We start from the raw sequence: 21627 nt of genomic DNA, 5'->3' as shown, positions 1-21627 counted from the left end.
TAAATTATTTTACAAGGGAGAGAGAAAAGAGCAGAAGTTAAGAAGAGAAGGAACAGTGTCTACCCTTCTAATCATCCCTTCTTCCTTATACGGACAATGAGAACTACCTTACTTACTTAAACATTGTCCATTTCAGTGTTTTGGTGGAGGAGGGAGGAAATTTAACTATGCTTGTATTAGAACAAACCATTGATTTACAATTATTGTTTTAACTCACTTGAGTCAATTACTCATATTGTTTTGCTAGCCTGCTGGTCTCACTTTTAATGCCAGTGGAATAATTACAGTGTTAAGATGTTTCACCCACAGAAATGTGGTAAGAAATTTATGGCTTGACATCCTGAAAATAATATTTGCTTTATAAATGCCATGCATTCACAGCATGGTCAATATGGTCATTCACAGCAATGGGAAATGGTAGCCTGCTGGAACTCTACATGTCACGTGGTCTACATAACAGGTATTTTATGATTGCCTACACTGTCATTACCAGTGTCAGCTAGTGTTTTGCCAATAGCTTTCTAAAGAATCATATATTTTATTATAGCTATTTGCAAGCAATCATTGGTGCATTTACCATTTCTGGGTTTTAACACAATTGCAACTCAGATAATCTGAAATCAATAAAGTTTTAGATGGGATGTGCCAATTAGATAATGAAAGTGATTTTGAAGTGTAGACGTTTATACCATTTAGGGAAGTCATTCTTGATGAATAATAGGGAGATCAGAGCTCTGCTTCTAGCAGGTGGAAATATAGCTTTAGGGCTTAAAAATGAAAGACTTACTAGGAATATCAATAGAAACGCTGTTTTTCAATCCATAGATTAATATATACAGATTTCGGTTTGAGAATCAGACCTGTGCTCTGAAGGTTAGCAAATGATATTCATTCCTCTTTCCACATACCTAGGATGGAATGTTAGTGTTGAAAGGGAACTTGATGATCAGCTGACTTCACCTCCTAATTTTACAGTCAAAGAAGTCAAAAGACTAATTGAGAACTTTAAAGTCATCTAGTCACCATATCTCCAATGAAGTCTTTGACTTCCAGTTCAATGCTTTTTCTTCACTCCTATAATCTTTTCCAAGCCTCAGAATCCCCCTGTGTTATCTAAAAGATGCCAAAGTCACGGAAATGGTCACCATAGCAGGAAAGCTACACACTATTTTCTTAGCTCCTCACCATCTTAGTATGTGCATAGCCTTGGGGAAATTATTTAACATCTCTTAGCTTCAACATATTCTCATCTGTAGGATGAGATAATAATAATACCTCATCCAATAGAGTTGTTAAATGATGAAATTAGTTAACATGTGCAAAGCATTTAAAACATTATTAGCCCCAGATCTTTCTCTTTTAATAATGAGCATTAATTGTGTATATATCTAAATTTCTTGAAGGGGCTGTTGCTGTATTGGGATTCTAGAAGGCAGCAGTTAATCTCTTTTTGGTGTCATTATTTAAAAATTTCTACATTGTTATCTTAAACTTTATTTGGGAATTTTTAATAAAATTTCAGAATTAAGTAAGAATAAAATAACCCATCTGATAATTTCACTCACATATATTTCACTCTTGGATCACTCGAAGGGAAGCCTACGGAATATTAAAGACTGCACATTTTCAGCTCTATAGTCTCAAATATTTCTTTAGTATCTTCAGAATTATATGTTTTAAAGTAGAGTAGAAATAAAAGAGTTTTTCATCCTATTTTTCAAATGGTCACAACATTATGTGTATGTGTTTGGGTGTTAAAAAAAGAAACTTTCTTTGTAATCACTCAAAATATTTTTAAAGGTAGTGAAATACAAATTTTTGGACTACCATGGGCTTGTCAGCTCAGAATGCAAGAAGTATTCAAATCTTGCAATTTAATATATTTTTAAAAAAAAATTTAATTACACATTTGAAGTCCTGATTACATCCTAGGGATTTATTTGCTTATGAAAAGTCAAACTATGAATTACAATATTGCAGAATAATTTTCCACTTCATCAGATCAGTTTTACCATTCATTCCACAAATGATTTGTAAAATTTTGCATTACCTAAAAAACTTTGATACTACATTACAAAAAGATACTTAAATATAGATGAGAAAGATAGATGTTTGTCTTCTTCTTTTGATATTGATATTAAATGAAAGATGGAATTATTTTATTTAAAATAAATCCCTCATATTTTCCCCCAAACACAATAAGTAAATACCAATGTGAACAAAGGCTTTCTTTAAGTCTGTTATTCAGTTCAAATATGTGTTAGAAAAAAGATCTATTCTGTGTATAAAATATAACAACAAAAAAGGGAATTATAAATAGAAAAATAAAACATGTAGAAGAGACTAATATTCTGGGCACATAGCTTTAAAATCCCAATAGGGAACGCTTGTCAGAAGGAGATACTACACATTCATTGACTTAAACACAAATTCCCAAAGAGCAATATTCCAACACATTAATTTGCCACAACAGATTTACCCATTGAAACCAGTCCACCAATTTTTACCAGCAAGTAGCATCTTAATTTTACCATCTAACGGTTAAATTGAAATGAAATAAAGATTTCCACACAAATAACAGTAACGCAGACTTTCCTGGATTGTAATGGAGCACCTACCAACATTCAGTCAGCTCACAGGTAATGACACTCCTTGTAAGTATCATCTCTTCACACAGTAGCAGGGTCTTAAATGGAAAAGGGGTCTGTTCATTTTCTACATAAATCACAGGAAGATATTATAGAACTGGCTAATGAAAACAGCTTGTATTTTGGAAATTAGTTTTAAAAATCTGAAGTTATGAATAAAAAGTGATGAGAAAAAGTAGCTGGCTGGGTTTCCCCTCTTCTTTACAGTGATATGGTAAAAAATACAAGGAAAGTACCTAACTTCCTTTAATTAGGAAATCTGGTCCCTTCACTTGCTATTGGGCTCAGTTTAGAATAAGAAAAGAAAAAAATATTTTTGGCTGTAGCTTTAGTAAACAATGAGTGATGAAAAATATTGTCTTCAAGAGATCTGACAACTCAGAACACAGACTTTATCACATTGATGTCACCTACATTCCTCCACAAAGCTTGGCAAATGAATAACTGAGCCCTATTTTGGCGGAATGAGAGAAGAAAGTACTAGTTCCAGTACAGAAATAAGATTATGAAAACCACCAACCAACACAAAACAGTTATTTATTCTCCTGAATAATAAAGACATCATGTTTGCATATAGAACAGCTTTTGCATTATTGCTCTACATATAAGAATATATTAGGGAACTCATAACAGACTGCACATTACAAACTTAAGGTTCTTTGGTGAAGAATGAAAGAAAACAGTATTTGATCTTTAACAAAAATTATTTTATCCATTTTTGAGTTTATCTATTGATCCGTTGGATCCTCTCACAGAGTAGGGAGAGGTACTGTGTAAGTTTCACCATGGCAACAATTGCCACGCCCCCAGCCATCATACAGGTTGGCCAGAAGAGTGAATGGAACAGCACGTTGGAACTGTAGAGTTTGGTTAGGATAACGCTCTTCTGGTTTCCTTCTGGGTCAGAATAGCAGGAGAAGTGTTGATACTTCCTGAAGTTTTCCATGACAACATTCACCAGGGACATGGATTCTTCAAAATTTTTTCCACATTTAGGTATATAGGAGCACTGTGGAGAATAAGATAAACAGTTACTAGAAGATATTCTGTGTGTTTCAGACTCTAGGAGGGGGTGGAGTATTGTGTCCAAATTAGTGATCTGTGAAATAACCACGGTGGTTATTCTTTTCGTATTCAAACTGGTGCCTTTGGAAACCCTAATAAATAACACATTGATTAAAACAATGTTTTAAGGTATCTGACCAAGATGTCCCTTGATTGCTCACCCATATATTATTTATTGATTGAAGTAAAATGATAGATATGTTAATTAGCTTGATTTATTCATTCCATGTTGCATGCATAAAATAAATTAAATGATTCCCAGGATTCTTTTTGCCATAGCTAGGTATGATAGGTTTTAATTATTTTCTATTGAACATACTTCTTTATGGAATCAGAGTGTCAACTCTGACATCATTTTGTCTGTCCACATCTGTCCACATAACATAAAAACTTACCACTTCTCTCAGAGAAAGTAGTATACTCTTATCTTTTTGTCTTGGCTTCATTTTATTTGGTTACCTTGCAACTGTCATAAAAAAACAGCTACACTTCTGTTGAATTACTGAAAAAGAAATCTGTAATGTGTAGGAATATTGGATAGTTAAAGAGCTGAGACGAGTGGGTCAGACCCATTTAGTGTGCCAAAGTAGCCTTTCCTATAAGCCAAGGAAAAATAACACAGCTTTTCCTATAAACCAAGGAAGAATAAAACAGTTCTTTAATCACCACTCACCTGAGAACTTACACTACCTTTCTTTTGATCTTTTCACCTCTCTTTTCTTTGGCTACCTCTTTTACATGTCTCTCCTCTCTTTATTTCTACACACTTTGATATGGTTTGGCTCTGTGTCCCCACCCAAATCTCACTTGAATTGTAATACCCTGTGTCAGGAGAGGGACCTGGTGAAAGGAGATTGGATCATGGGGGCAGTTTCCCCCATGCTTTTCTTATGATAGTGAGTAAGTTCTCATGAGATTTGATGGTTTAAAACGGTTTGACAGTTCTTCCCTCATGTTCTCTCTCTTGCTTGCCACCATGAGAGGTTGTGCCTTGCTTCTCCTTCATTTTATGCCATGATTGTAAGTTCCCTGAGGCCTTCCCAGCCATGTGGAACTGTGAGTTAATTAAACCTTTTACATTTATAAATTACCCAGTCTCAGGTAGTATCTTTATAACAGTGTGAAAATAGGCTAATACAGAGAATTGGTACCAGTCCAGTGGGGTATTGCTATAAAGATAACTTGAAAATGTGGAAGCAACTTTGGAACTGGGTAACAGGCAGAGGTTGGAACAGTTCAGAGCACTCAGAAGAAGACAGGAAGATGAAGGGAAATTTGGAACTTGCTAGAGATTTGTTGAATGGTTTTGACCAAATGATGGTAGTGTTATGGACAAAGAAGTCCAGACTGAGGTAGCTTCAGATGGAGATGAGAAAATTACTGGGAACTGGAGCAAAGGTTGTGCTTGCCATGCTTTAGCAAAGAGATTAGCAGCATTTTGCCCCTGCCATAGAAATCTGTGGAACTTTGAACTTGAGAGAGATGAATTAGGATATCTGACAGAAGAAATTTCTAACCAGCAAAGCATTCAAGAGGTGACCTGGCTTTTCCTGAAATGTGCAGTTATGTGCATTCACAAAGAGATGATTTGAAATTGGAGCTTATGTTTAAAAGCATAAAAGTTTGGAAAATGTGCAGCCTGACCATGTTGGTAGAAAAGAAAAACTCATTTTCTGGGGACAAATTCAAGCCTCTTGCAGAAATTGGCATAAGTAATGAGGAGCTGAATGTTAATAGCCAACACAATGGGGAAAATGTCTCTAGGCATGTCAGAGATTTTTGTAGCATCCCTTCCTATCACAGGCCTGGAGGCATGGAAGGGAAAAATGGCCTAGGGCCCGCTGCTCTGTGCAGCCTTGCGACTTGGTGCCCAGTTTTCCAGCTGCTCCAGCTGTGGCTATAAGGGGTCAGTGTACAGCTCAGGCCATTGCTTCAGAGGGTGCAAGCCCCAAGCCTTGGCAGCTTCCAGGTGTTGTTGGGACTGCAGGTGTGCAAAAGACAAGAGTTAGGGTTTTAGAACTTCCACATAGATTTCAGAGGATATATAGAAATGCCTGGGTGTCTAGGCAGAATTCTGATATAGGGGTGGAGCCTTCATGGAGAACCTCTGCTAGGGCAGTGCAGAAGGGAAATGTGGGGTTGGAGTCCCCACACAGAATCCCTACTGGGGCACTGCCTAGTGGAGCTGGGAGAAGTGGGCTGCTGTCCTTTAGACCCCAGAAGGATAGATCCACTGACAGCTTGCACTGTGTGCCTAGAAAAGCTGCAGGCACTCAGAGCCAGCCTGGGAATGCAACTGCAGGCGCTGTACCCTGCAGAAACACACCACAGGGTGAAGCTACCCAAGGCCTTGGGAACCCACCTGTTGCATCAGCCTGCCCCGAATGTGAGACATGGAGTCCAAGGAGATTATTTTGGAACTTTAAGATTTAATGACTGCCTGGCCAGGTTTTGGACTTGTGGTCCCTTTGTTTTAGCCAATTTCTCCCATTTGGAATGGGTCTATTTACCCAGTGCCTGTACCCCCATTGTATCTTGGAAGTAACTAACTTGCTTTTGATTTTACAAGCTCATAGGCAGAAGGGGTTTGCCTTGTCTCAGATGAGACTTTGGACTTGGAATTTTGAGTAAATGCTAGAATGATTTAAGACTTTGGGAGACTGTTGGGAAGGCATTATTGGTTTTGAAATGTATAAACAACATGAGATTTGGGAAGAGCCAGGGGCAGAATGATATGGGTTGGCTCTGTGTCCCCACTCAAGTCTCATCTCAAATCGTAATTTCCATGTGTTAGAGAGGGACCTGGTGGGAGGTGACTGGATCATGGAGGTGGTTTCCCCATGCTGTTCTCATGATAATGAGTGAGTTCTCATGAGATGTGATCGTTTAAAAGTGTTTGGCAGCCTCCCCATCCTCGTGCTCTCTCTCTCCTGCCAGTATGAGAAGACGTGCCTTGCTTCTCCTTTGCCTTCCATCATGATTGTAAGTTTCCTGAGGCCTCCCCAGCCAGCAGAACTGTGAGTCAACTAAACCTTTTTCTTTTGTAAATTACCCAGTCTCAGTTGTTCTTTCTAGCAGTGTGAAAACAGATCAATACACACTTATATCTTTGGATTTTGTTTTCTTTTGTATCTCCTCCTTCCTTGCCCTTCCCTCAACCCCCACCTGGCTTTAAATCTTTCTCTCTGTTCCTCTTCCTGTTTGCTCTTCCCTTTCTCCTCTTTCTTTTTTTTTCTTTTTTTTTTTTTTTTAATTATACTTTAGGTTTTAGGGTACATGTGCACAATGTGCAGGTTTGTTACATATGTATCCATGTGCCATGTTGATTTCCTGCACCCATTAGCTCGTCATTTAGCATTAGGTATATCTCCTAATGCTGTCCCCGCCCCCCCCGCCCCCCACCCCACAACAGTACCCGGAATGTGATGTTCCCCTTCCTGTGTCCATGAGTTCTCATTGTTCAATTCCCACCTATGAGTGAGAACATGCGGTGTTTGGTTTTTTGTCCTTGTGATAGTTTACTGAGAATGATGTTTTCCAGTTTCATCCATGTCCCTACAAAGGACACGAACTCATCATTTTTTATGGCTGCATAGTATTCCATGGTGTATATGTGCCACATTTTCTTAATCCAGTCTATTGTTGTTGGACATTTGGGTTGGTTCCAAGTCTTTGCTATTGTGAATAGTGCCGCAATAAACATACGTGTGCATGTGTCTTTATAGCAGCATGATTTATACTCCTTTGGGTATATACCCAGTAATGGGATGGCTGGGTCAAATGGTATTTCTAGTTCTAGATCCCTGAGGAATCACCACACTGACTTCCACAATGGTTGAACATAGATACAGATGGAATGAAATAACTTTTTTGTAGTTTTTCTTTTTATTTTATGTTAGATAGAGTTGGACACATTTTTAATTAAGAAAGCTATCTCTGAGGAAATCTTTGTGACTTATTTTCCTTGGTTTATAAATGTGCCATGATAAAACTGATATAATAATGAGGGAATTTTTTTTTAAGTTTGGAAAAAAGTGATTTAAATCACTTTTCTGGGAGATGTTTGGGTTTTTAACTCTCTTCTCTATTGGTAAGAACCCCTCAATAGACTTTTTACTGTCCTGTCCCTTTATATATATATGTATATATACACACACACACACATATATGTATATATATACATAATCAAATGATTAACTTATGTAATTTATCAGAATTAAATTGGTTTCTGACAGAATCATTGCTTATCTATACAGTGTTTTAGTGTGAGTTGAAACACTATGTTCCTTTTTCAAAGCATTATTATTTTCAGTTGGAAAATTATTCTAATAAACTTATTTTATTTATAAAACTCATGTTTTACTGTCATTTGCCAATTTATGCATTGTAACTATAAATATTCACATATATGAATTTTACAATGTGATTGGTACCTCTGCGCAATGCACAACCTCCATGACTATATGCAGAGACACAGATAAGGAAGTGGGTGAACTTTGAGGTACATTGATATAGGTTTTGGGTAGAAGCCTGAAATTTCAGAAAAATTTAGACCAGTAGATTTCCCAGGAACAAAATATTTAAAAAACAAAGAGTTTTGGCTAATGATATTTGAATTACTCTTTCCCCTGACTTTATCAGTGGGCACACAGGCACCTTGCTTTCTTTCTTTTTTTTTTTTTTTTTTTTGCTGAGCTGTAGTCATTGAATTATTTGACTATAAACAGCAGGAAGGTTCTTTGATTAGTTAAGAATGGAGGATGAGCATGCTGGCATTTATTGTAAACCATGTTTAATGTGCTGTTCTTGTAGCAAGGTCTGGTTGACACCTTAAAATTTAACCAGCTAAGAATAAATGTGAATACATTTGTATAGGTGAGTAGAGCAGAGAATCCCCTGGTACTAGCAAGGCATTAAGGGGGTAAAAGTATCACCAAGAAAGCAGAATTTTTCAGTCAGTTATAATTTAGTATGAAACTGGACTTTGACTGCCATGAAGTGAATTTCCTACCAGTTGAATGCCTCTGGATCAAAAGGGTGTAAGGCAGTGTGGGAATACCTTCATTTTTGTCCTTCAAAGATGGACATCTTCAAAGATGCCCTGATCATTTCTTTAACATTTTTAGAAATGTTTTTTGAACCAAAGCATTTAAAAAATAACAGACAAACCATTTCTGGTTGAATTTAAACCAAGCCAATTTAGATTATGAATGCTTCAGGTATCTGTATATTTTTGTGCCAAGATAGTTTATAGTAGCAATTTCAGTGGTAAACAGTGCTAAGTTATTGAAATGATCTCAGTAAAAATGGCATTCCATTGAAAGTGAAGTTTTTCCTTTTCTTATGCTTTTGTGAATTGATTCAGCTTAAAAATATATGTTTTTAAAGAAACATTTGTCAGACAAATGGCAATAATTCTGTCACTAGGTAAGATTCTTCATATAAACTACCATTGAGACCATTTGGCAGAACTGTATAATACAGGAGCTGCTAATTAAAGTTGGAAGCCACTGGGCTTTCATTGCATGCATGTGGGCTGGATGGATGAGGCATGGTCCATACCTGATTGGTTGTGGCACCTCAGGGCCAATTGTATACATATGAGCAACAGGCAGATACCAGTGGAGAAAAGGTCCTCTGCCCTGGTGTTTTTAGCTCTTTCTCATCTTGTCATTTTTTGACATACACATAAACCAGCTGTCACTAGACCGTTAACTGTCCCTGAAAATGAAAATTCTACTATTTGTCAATCAGTCATGTACTTTTATTATTGATAAGTCCTTTGGTGATCATGAATGTATGAGTAGTATAACAAGCTCCTAACCTGTGCTCAGGGGATCTGGTTACTGTGTGACTGTAGGCAAGTTATGTGGCCTCTCAGAATCAATGTTTTTAAATCTATGTAATGGGGTTAATAGAGCCTTCATGGCAGGTTTTTTTTGTGAGGATTAAATGATGACTATGCATAAAGCCTCAATAAATTTTCATTAACATGTTTTTCTATTGGAATTTCACATTTGTCCACATGATCTTCTAAAAGTGTCAATCAAGCATCACATACTAAACTATGAAATCTCTAAGAAGAGAAAATTACTAGCTGCATGGTTTTCACAGAAGCAGTCCTGTTTAATTGCTGTCATCTCATGTCCCTTGCCTTTTTGTCTTAGGAGATTTGCATTATGCTGAATTCTACACTAGGAGCCTAGGATTTTGTTGCTATGGCTCAAATGATAGCCATGAGTATGTTTCTTAGGCAGGTGTGAATTTAGAGTGAAGATTTAGTTATCTTATGATTTTATCATGTGTTCGGAGGGTATTTTTATGTCTTTGGTTTTGAATACATAGAATACATTTCAATAAACAAAACTTTACTAAGTGAGATATACACTTAGTTGGAAAAATGTAATTTAGATAGAAAAAATAAACATCCATCATTTTTAGATCTTTCTTTTTTGGTGGGAGGTGTGGGAAAGGGAAGATTTAGCCTTTAGACTCTGTATGATATTTAACAGAAAGAATATGTAAGTAATAATTTTATATATACAATATATTTTAGTACTGATAAAAATATGTTAATATTTTACCATGGCTATAGGTCATTCTTTCTTTTGTGCCTTAACATGTGACTATATAAATCTATCAAACCTCTGAAGCAGCCATTCAGTGGAAGATTTAGACTTACATCTCTCTTAATACTGAGTTTTGTTAATAAAATCTTACTGCTTTTCCCAATCCTTAGATTCTTGACAGACAGAAACTTCTCTTTAGTACTGAAAGCCACAGGGATGGACCCATGATCATGCTCTTTCCTTTCCCAGCTGAAAAACCCTGGGTCCTGTCAATGTCTTCTGATCATCCTTTCCCTTACATGGGCAATGAAGGTCCAGCAATTGCATCTTCTCTCCAATTTTTGGAGAACTGACTAAATTTTTTTTTCCTTAGCCTCTCTTCCAGAATCTTTCAGAACAGTTATTTTTATTCTCATGATGGACAGAAGTTTTGGGAACTACCTGTTGGGCTTTTTTTCAGAGATGCCTCACTAGGCTTGTGTGAAGCGAAGAGTGACATGCCTTCATCTTAAAAATAAAAGATGTGGGGATGGGAGGAGGCAGTAAGAGAGTGTTTTTGGCTGAATAACCTCACTGTCAGCCTCCTTTTCCTTGTGATGGTAGGAAGGGAGCTATCCATTTCTCAGATCACTTCAAGGGAAAGGTGTGTTCTTCATTTGCCTTTTTATAAAGAGGGAAGTGTCTTATTCTTGAAATGAGGTTAGAAATTTGATAAAATCCATTGAATATTTGTTGTCTCCAATATACCACGTAGCATGTTATATATAGGTGATAAAAACAGAAACAACATAGAATATATAGAGAGAAACAGAAAAAAAACACAGATGGGTGATGAAATAAGATGAGAATATGGCTAAAAAGCCTTGCCTTTCATTAAAGACTGTACTATCATAGAGGTGGGCCACAAATGTACTGTAAAAACTCCTTAGTAACCAGGTCCTAGTCTACAATGTCCATGAAGTAAACAAGCAAACAAACAAAAACCAAAAATGGAAAAAAAATTGCTCATGTGAAACATAAATATTATTGGTTCCAAAGTCAATGGAATTTTTTCTAGTGTTCCCAATGAATATTGTGCACATATTTATTAAGCATATATAATTTACCATACTTTGCATTCTATGCTTGAGAATGGGACATAACTCGAATGTTCAAAAAATGTATAGTTCCCCAGCTGGTAGCCTTGGATTCACAAATATATTTTGAACTTTTGAATTTTTTGAACATTAGTGATAAACAGGTGAGTTGAGAAAGTAAATTGAGACTTCATTTCTTCCACTCATTTTGAGACTTCATGCTCTTTACCATCACTTTTTAAAAAAGTGGATCCTACAACATTTACCTTAGACTTGTTTAGTTTGAACTTCTAGTATCTGCTTGATTTTGGCAAGTGGACCGTTCCAAGTATTTAGTAGTGAAAAGGAAAACAGAATTCACACTGCTATGCATGACTGTTTCTTTCAGTATTGAGACAAAGGTCCCACTACAGAGAGATTTTCCTTTCCTGTATTTGCCCACAGGTCTCATATCTATTGTGGCACTTCTGCTTGATTTGGAGTAGAGAAGAAACTTGAAAGACCTAGGAAATTGACTAAGGAGATAGAATCTTCTTGGAGCTTTGGGATTAGACAATATCCAGAGAGCTTAAACCATGGAGTCCCTAGGATTCTGATGTATCCAATTAGTCCTAAAGTGAGGCCGATATCTAATCTGACCTTGAATCTTCACCACGCCCCTCTATCTTGGCAATTGAAAAGCACTAGGCTCCTTCCCCCTGCTTTTCTTCTTGATGCTCAGTATCAGCTTCTTTCTGGCACATTCTTTCTTTTACTTATATACAAAGGTGCCCTCTTCAGCTGTCCCAGATTTCAACTTTGGTAAGGAGTGACTAAACTTTGTCAGTCACAAAGTGTTTCTGAATCTGTGGTCTACAGGCACTTTCAGCAAATGTCTAAGAAATATCTCAAATTTAAAATGCTAATTATGGGATGTCAAATGCCAAATTTCAGGGCATATTCCCCTCCTCCCCCCCCGCCCACTTTTTTTTTTAACCCCTTGCAGGGTAAGCTTCTATCTGTTTAATATCCACTCTACATAAACTGGTGCTGAATATACAGTCCTAATCTTACCTATGGATCACAGATAATTCTATTCCTTGCTCGTTGTTTCTTACTTGGTCCTAAGTGCCTCTTGGAATAGGATGGAATGGTGTAGATTCTCACCTGTTCACCAAAATATCTATCAGAAGGATAAATAATTCATAGAATTTGGATTTTTCAGAACTCTTGTCTTTATTCTCTCAAAGGGATGCTCTAATGTTTTACTCTTTTAAGAGCAAGCATGATGAAGTAAAAAGACTTAGATTTTAATTCAGATATAATTAGTTAGTGAATGTGTAACTCTGGGAAAATTATTTTATTATTCTGAACTCACCTTCATTATGTGTGGGGAAAAGCCCCCCACACACCTGGAGTTAGCAGTGTGTTGTGAGAGTATAGTAGGAGAAACTGAATTTGGATTTTTCTACATCATCAGACCAGATATATAGTATTATGCCATATACCAAAAAATGGGTATAGTTTCCTTTTTTTTTTTTGCACCAAACTACATTTTTAATCTAACCTCAAGCCATAGGGGCATGTTTTGGGAATTCCTGGTGAGTAAAAGAGGTTTTAAACTCCTGAAGGATATCGGCATTGAGGTATTCACTAGCAACAACCATAGTGAATTAATATTCAGCTGCTGTTTTTTATGATGCTAGTGACAGCCTTGTAGCCAAGGGAGGCAGGGACCCTTGAGCCCTCTTGTAGCTCCTAGAGCCCATTAGTCAGCCAGTGGCTCCAGGAGAGCATGACAATTTATCAGCTTAAGCAGCTTCGGTCATAATGTTGACAAGAGGTTGGGCACTGGGTTTAAAGGCTAAAGAAAATCTATGTGAGAGGGGGTAAAAATGTAAAAGCAAAATGCTTTCTACCAAGATGCAGACAGATTGACTAATATCCTTTCACCTCCTATTGTCTTAGGACAGTTGTTATCAGTAGTGCCTGATGTATCTCAATACAACCATGCCCATTTCTTGGTAACTGTGAGGGAGACCATTATTTTTGGTGAGCTTGGGAAGGATAACAGGAAAGGGAGTTGACATTGAAAATTTTTTATGTTTTTGCCAGAATTATCTTGAATATTCCTCATTTTGCATGAAGATGGTTTAATGACCTTTTGACATGGAGATAATTGTGTATTTTCAGTGTGTATATTTCAGATTAAAAGCAGAGGCTAGCTTTCCAGAAAGTAAAGAATCACTGGGCCAGGAAAGTGAGCCGGATGTTTGGTGCCTTTTTTCCCTGGGAGCATTTGCTGATTGCGGAAGGCGGGTGAGAGCCTAGGAGGCTAACTGGCATTTTTGACAGCCTTGCGGAGCTATGAGCAGGAATTGTTATTGTGGGCCTATCAAGCTGGGGTCTTGATAATTCCCCTATTCACTTTGGGTTGGGATTCTGAAGGGCTGCATCCTAGGAGAATAGTCAGCCTGAAATAGATAGTCCTCACAGGGACTTCAGTGCAGATTTGAGTATCACAATTTATGAAGTCAGAATGAGGTGATCCTGAATGGCTTGTGCCTGGCAGAAGTAAATGGAAATAATTTTTGGAAAAGATGACATTATAACATTATCCTAGTATTACAGTTATTTTTTATAAAAATTTTGCAAATATAATATCAGAAACCTAGTAAAACATAGCCAGATATTACAAGACAACATGAAAGCAAACAAGAGAAAACAAAAACAGAACACGTATATATGGGCTTCAAATCGTGAAAATATCAAAATAGACTTTATAATGACTATAATTTTACTTTTTATGTTGAAGGATTTAAAAGACAATAATTAAAATATTACAGAGAACTAGAAATGATAAAACAAGACTCAATTGGATATTCTAGAATTGAAAATACAGTAAGAGAAATTAAGCACACAATGGATGGGTTTAACAGTTGATTTGCAGAGCAGAGGAAAGAATTGCTGAATTAGAAGATAGGTATGTATCCAGAAAGAAGCAAAGAGAGACCAAAGGAGGGAGAAAAACAAAAGGGAGCATAAGACACGTAGGGGATAGAATGAGAAAACCTCGTATGTGGCCAATTGGAGTCCCAGAGGTGAAGAGGCAGAGAATGACTACAGACAATGTTGATGAGATAATGACAGAATTTTCTAAAATTGACAAAGAATATTAAGGAGCAGGGAAAGAAGCCCTGGAAATGCTAATGCTAAGTAGGCTAAATAAAAATAATTGCATGTATTGGCACATAATAGTTAAACTGTAGAAAAACCAATAAAATAATCTTTAAAATAGGCCAAGATTACCTTCAAAGAAGCAGCAATTAGACTGAGGGCTGATTTCTGAATAGTAACAATGCTAACCAGAAGACAATGGAAAAAAAATAGCCAACTTAGAAATTTGTACTCAGTGAATGTGTCCTTCCAGAAGAAAAATAAAATGAAAAATGCTTTCAGAAAAATGAAAAATGCTTTCAGACAAATGAAAAATGAGAACATTTTTTAGGGATGTCATTGCACTAAAATAAATACTAGTAAAGATGATCCTAGATAGAAGAACAGAGATAAAGGAATACAAATAATAAAAATGGAAAAATATGAATACATGTAAATTAACATTGACTATATACAACAACGATAGTAATGTCTACATGAGCTTCAAGTATACATAACATAAAAATGATAATATATAAGATGGGAAAAGAATAAAAAAGTGGAGTTAAAATGTTTCGATGTCTTTGACTAGTTGAGATTGCAAGTTGTAAAGTTTTATTTTAGGTTTAGGTGCAGGTTTGTTATATAGGTAAATTGCATGTCACAGGGGTGTGGTGTACAGTTTATTTCACCACCCAGGTAATAAGCATAGTACCCTATGTAGTTTTAAATTCTCACCCTCCTTCCTCCCTCCACCCTCAAGCAGGCTTTGGTGTGTGCTTTTTCATTCATTGGTCCATGTGTACTCAATGTTTAGCTATCACTTATAAGTGAGAATATGTGGTATTTGGTTTTCTGTTCCTGTGTTAGTTTACTTAGCATGATGACCTCCAGCTCCATCCATGTTGCTGCAAACGACATGATCTCATTCTTTTTCATGACTGTGTAGTATTATTCCATGGTGTATATATACCACATTTTCTTTATCCTGTCCACTGTTGATGGGCATTTAGGTTGATTCCATATCTTTGCTATTGTGAGAAGTGCTGCCATGAACATACATGTACATGTGTCTTTGTGGCAGAACAGTTTGTATTGTTCAGGGTATATACCCAATACTGGGATTGCTGGGACGAATGATAGTTCTGCTTTGTGTTCTCTGAACACAATGGCTGAACCAGTTTACGTTCCCACCAAAAGTGGATAGGCATTCGTTTTTCTTTGCAACCTCACCAGCATCTGTTATTTTTTGACTTTAAAAAGAATAGTGACAGAATAGATAACTTCTGATAAAATAGAGGAAGAAATGAGATTATAAAAATAATTCAATGAGAAAAAGTGTGATCTCTTCAAAAATGGATTGGAGCGTGTGGGTGTCCATATGAAGAAACAAACAAAGAAAAAGAAACTTGATCCCTATGTAAAAATTAATTCTGGTCAGATTTTACTGTATACATGAAAGGGAAGACAATAATATACCTAGAATGTCATTTAGGAGAATGACTTTATTATATTAGGGTGGGCATAAGACTTAAACAGAACAGCAAAAGCACTGAACAGAAAGAAAAAGATTGACAAAATCTGGTTACACTGATGTTAGAAGTTTCTTTCATTGAAAGATATTCAGAGAGTGAAAAGGCCACATAATGGGAGAAGATATTTACAACACATATAAACAACAGAGGTTCATATTTAAATGATTCCTATATTGAATATAAAGAAGAAACAATTCCATAGAAAAATGGACAAGCAACTTGCATGGACATTTCCCAAAAAGGATATCCAAAATGGCCAATAAATAAACGAAAAGGCACTTGATAACATTAGCCATCAGAATCATGAGGAAATATCACCACATTAGCTAAATTAAAATTACAGATGTTACCAAGTGTTGGCAAAGATTTGGAGCAGTAAGAACTCTCATACCCATAGGGTTGGTGAGAATGTATATTTGCATATACATTTTGGAAAACTACTTGGCATTATCTACTTAAGATACGTATACTCTATGATTTAAATATTCCATTCCCAGGTTTATACCTGATGGAACTGTGTGTGCTTGTGTACCAGAGATAAATATGAGAATATTCATGGTAGAATTACCTGTAATAGTCCCAAACTATAGAAAATTCAAAATGTCCATCAGCAGTAGAATGAATAGACATACTCATGCAACAGAATATGATACAGTAATGAAAATGAATGAACTGTAACCAAATGGAATAAATCTAACAAACATAATGCTATGTGAAGAAAACCAGACAGAAAGGAAAGTATTCTATGTGATTCCAGTTATATAATGTTTAAAAATGAGGCAAAACTACTAATAAAATATATATGTTTAAGGATATATACTTAGGTGATAAAAGTACAAAGAAAAGAAAGAAAGTAATTGCCATAAACAGTCAGGATAGTTGTCTTTGGTGGAGGCAGAGCCTATAGTTATTGAGAGGGGGCATGTAGGGTGTTTTTGGGGTACAGAAAATGTATTTCTTTACCCTTAAGGTGGTTACACGGTGGTTACGAATCTGTTTGTCATACTTGAGCTGTACTTTTTCATTTCATGCACAGTTCTGTATGTTACAATTTACTTTAAAAAACAAGATAGTGGGGCCAATAAACCAAATGATGACCTAGTATTATACTGAGAGCAAATAAAGTACCAGTTCTGAATACATATCTGGGACATTTATTGGTAGCTCCTTCTCCGTTTATAGCCTAAATAGTGCATTCACAGGGCTGTAGTGATAAATTGTCAAAATGAGGAAATGAAAATATGTCCCACATTTTGATGCCTATTCAGGTTTAAGAATTTTATAGGCATTTGTCATTACTGGTCAGCTTTGATTTTGAAATCTGACTTAAGGGAAGATCTTGAAAGACAAACACTTTATGAGAGAGCTAGGCTTTACATATTGCAGTACAGCGCTCGGACTGGTATTATTTGTGGCTACTACAAATGAAAGAAAATCAGAGCCAGCATTTTCAAACAACATTCTCTGAAATATGTATTATGTTGAGTCCTCAGAGATATTTGCAAGACTTCTTTTAAGTTATCGTAACAAAAGTTCAAGGTGGGTTCCCTTACTTTGTGTCAATATATCAGAAACAAATCCTATTCACTCTCTATGTGCTAGTATTGAACCTTGAATCTACTGCATTTTTTTCAATAACTATATCATTTAAGTGCTGACAATTTAATGAAAAGAAAAGCTTTTACAAGAAAGATTAGAGGTCAGAAGGGTTTATCCTGGTAATAAGAGCCAAGAGTGACATCGAGTTGTCTTGGCATATGAGATTATTCTGCATATCGAATTGTTACCACAAATCCAAAACTCAATATATTTAACTTAAAATTGTAATGGCAAATTGGTTCTGCTGACACCTTCCTGGTCATCCTAGACCTTATAAATGTAAATTTTATGTAAAGCTTTAATAAAATACACATTCATTGAATATCTACCATGTGGATTTGAATATCTTAGTGGACTGGAAAATTCAGCCTCTATGAATATAATATATGTGAAGAACACACACACACACACACACACACACACACACAAACACACACAGTGACCATGGGTTGAAAGTAGCATGCTCTGCTCAACATTGTACATGCTCAGGTCTCATCTTTATAAGGACCTTGCAAGGTGGCCATTTGTTACTTTTTAGAGAAAAGGAAGCTGAGGATCAGAAAGGTTAAGTTATATCCCTGAGGTCACAGAACTAAATGACATTGACCATGGACAAACAGAATACACCTTTACCTGATGGTTCCCAGGTACAGGACAAACACATGGTTTTGTCTTGTACGTCTCTAAGCTGCATACTTGCTTTGAAAGACTCAGTCTATTTGTGTAAAGATGTATTAATATTTACCCTTTCAAATGGAAGTGAAAGCTAAATCTGCACTACCACAAATGTAGGAATGATTTGTCCACCACTTGCACAGAAAATAAATATTTTCTAGGCAAGAGTCACATAGCAAGTTCTCTGAATGGAAGAGGCAGGCTCTGCTTCCTGGAAGTATTTTCCTTTGAAATGCTGGCAAAGGGGAACTTCAGAGGCAAAGAGCCTGGTGTGAAGCTCTGCGGGGTAACTGAAATGCAGTGTGCCAAGTTCCTACCTTCTGATTGATTTTTATTGTCTCTTCTGTGTGGTAGAGGAGGAGCTTTTCCCCGGAAGAAGTCAGGTTAACGTACACCTGGAGGCAGGGGTACTGAGAAAGTTTCCAGCAGTCTGGACCACAGCTGAAGGAGCAATTAAATGTTTCCGTGATGGATGCATTCAGCAAGGTGCATTGAGACTCTTCGGTCCACACGCTACAGAGAAAGGGGTGAGAGTAAACACAGGCCCAAGAGCTAATAGTGAGAAAGGTATAGTTTGAGGGAATTATTTCTCATCTCCTGAAGCTGCAAAATCTTTTCTAAATCTCTAATATGATCTATCTGTGTAAAGTTTAGGCCTTCAAATAGAACAGCTTTAAGCAAACTACCGTATAACATAGACAAACTTGGACACGTAAGAACGTTTTCAATGACTTCCATTGGATATGGTGTTCTCCAGTGCTTGACTTAAGTTCTTTTTTCCCTTATTTCACTCACTGGTAATATGAGGCATGCTTTAAAATCATCACCTGTCCTTACCCTGTATTTCTACATTGTAGGCAGCTTCTTGACATGCTCCAGCCCCTACCTCTGTATGTTTTACTTTGTACTTTCTACATCCCAACTCCCTCCCCAGCCCAGTTTGTAGGCACAGAAAATGTGAGGGAGAAGGAGGGGGGAGATGGCAAAGGAGTGGAGGGTCGTGTGGTCTAGCTTGACAGATGGAAGGACAGTGACAGAATGCCTTAAGATCTTTCTAATAAGGGAAAAAAATGACTCAACCCTTTCATTATATCATGAGCAATCACTTACTGCACATTCCTTTCACCCTAATTGGTAATTTACATATATTACCTTCTTTTGTTCTCTCAACAGCTGTGCAAGTTGGGTAGTAATTTCTTTTTAAAAGTGAGTGAACTGAGAAATCCCATGACATACGCAAGGACATATAGGCAGTAAGTGGTGGAAATTGTGATCCAATCTTGTAATTCTCTAAGGCCCAGGCTCATTCTATTGTGTTTTGCTGTCTCCCCACAAACACAATGGAAAAGAAACCCTTTTATGCAGACTAATGGATGAATAAGAGTGCCCTGTTACCTCTCATCTGGAAGGATTCCAGCTGCCCATTGGTCAACTGGTCATTTAAAAATACCTTTAATTTTATGATCAAGATTAACATTTGTAATTAGGAATTAACACACCAGCAATTGATGGTTTGGTTTTGGGTATAAGCTGATCACCATAGCAATGGGAAAACATGTTTTCTTTGCAGATTAATACCCTTTCCTTTTGTTGGACAGGCATCCACAGCTTCCTGCCCCTTTGCATGTGTGAAGTTTTATTCCAGAAGCAGGATACTAGACCTGATCCCCTCCCTTGGTGTGGCAAATTGTATTTTCCTGGAATATGGGTGGTCAAATTTTGCTTATATACTGAGAAAAAAGTCTCTGAAGGTTCTAACCAGATGTGAAAATCTGAAAGCATTTTGGAATCAACGACCACTTGGGGCCTGAGGCATCAGCACTTTCATAGAAAATGAGCACAGCTGAAGCCATCAGAGAAACAGAGCAGAGCAGCCACAAATGTGAAAGATGATGCCTTAATTTCAGCAAATTACTGTATTTCAGCTAGATTTTGCTTCTAAAATGAAAGTATTAATTTAGATGGAGAAACAAATGCCACAAAATGGTTTCATTTTCTTTTGGATTGAAACCTCAATTTTTCATTTGAAAAGGTCTTGTTTCTTTAAGCTGAACTGCTGTGAGACTTTCCCCCATTTGATACATCAAGGCTGGGCTCGCCTGTGTTTAGAGTATCCAATTTATGGACAAGAGTTAGCTAGAGATGCTGGTGGGATTTACTACATGGCTTACTGAGGACAGGAGTACACTTGCTATCCCACAATTTATTTGCCTCCCTATCCATTCAATAAACCTATGGCAAACATTGAAATGAAAATATTCAAAATCTGTTATTTTTAAAAGTTGATGCATAGCAGTGTTTCTCAGCCTAGAAGGCCCATTAGAACAACCTGGGGAGCTTTAACAGATACTGGTGACTGGGTCCCACTCCAGACCAATTAAATCTGACCTTCTGGGGTGACGATGATGGGGGCTGGGTATTTGCATTTTTAAGAGTTTCTGGGGAAGTTGGCATATACAGTTGAGAACCACTCACGTGGAAGGTGATGGAGGGGTTGGTTGGGGTGGAAAAGGGAGGAGGGTGGGAAACGGACAGAAGTGTGAAGTGGCAGGAATAGGGACTTTGGAATAAGCGAGATGTGGGCTTCAATCTTAGCTCTGCCACAAGCAAGAGCTGTATGACACTGGGGAAATCATATCTCTCTTTAGCCTCAGTTTTGCTGTTTTTATAATGAGCATATTTATACTTACCTTATAGAGTAATTGTGATAATTAAACAAGTTGAAGTCTTTGACACCTGATATCCAGATTATACATAGAGCTATATGTATCATTATTATTAGATAACATTATTGAAAAGTATTATTTACCAGGAACTTCTCAAAGTTCTTATCAGGAAAGAAGGCGAGGAAGATGACCTTAGGGTTGCCTAAGTGATGGGGGAGGATGGAGGAGGAGACAAACAGCTGGGTCCCACCCACCCAGTGGTATTACCTCTGCATGTATGAGCGCAGGAGTGTGATTCCCAGCAGAAAGTACATCATGATGGAGCACACCATCATAGCCAGTCCCAGGAGAATAGCTCGGTCCTCTCCTGCCTTCAGTGCTGTGACTGTTTTCCTTTTGTCCAGGAGGTCATGGTCCCTGATTTTCTGGTAAATATTTCTGAGGTTAAAAACAATATGGTCTTACATTAAGTTTAGTTAATCAGCATGCCCCTAGAGAGCAGGTCAGTTTCTGCCCATGCCTCCCTAGGGCCCTCCAAACCTGCTGCAGTGCAGCTGGACCTCAGTGTGTGTCCTCTACCTCCCACAGAAGCACACACATGCACACATGCACGCACACACACTCACAAGCACATGCACGCCTGTATGTGTACCAGTCCT

The 21627-nt window shown here is 37.1% G+C and overlaps 1 protein-coding gene across 1 annotated transcript in view; it reads right to left on the bottom strand.

The window, feature by feature from the left end:
* Positions 1 to 1882: 1882 nt before the first annotated feature.
* Positions 1883 to 21627, bottom strand: part of LOC116481261 (calcium-activated potassium channel subunit beta-2) — a 303532-nt gene continuing 283787 nt past the window's right edge. The window contains exons 3-5 of the mRNA XM_032174030.2: positions 21236 to 21406; positions 18620 to 18815; positions 1883 to 3657 (exon numbers count right to left, since the gene is read on the bottom strand). Coding sequence (XP_032029921.1) covers positions 3373 to 3657; positions 18620 to 18815; positions 21236 to 21406 — 652 coding nt within the window. The 3' untranslated portion in view covers positions 1883 to 3372. The remainder of the gene's footprint in view (positions 3658 to 18619; positions 18816 to 21235; positions 21407 to 21627) is intronic.

Source organism: Hylobates moloch, unplaced genomic scaffold (assembly GCF_009828535.3).
Source record: "Hylobates moloch isolate HMO894 unplaced genomic scaffold, HMol_V3 SCAFFOLD_13, whole genome shotgun sequence".
In the NCBI taxonomy this organism is placed as follows: domain Eukaryota; kingdom Metazoa; phylum Chordata; class Mammalia; order Primates; family Hylobatidae; genus Hylobates; species Hylobates moloch.
This window is presented reverse-complemented; position numbering and strand designations above follow the sequence as displayed.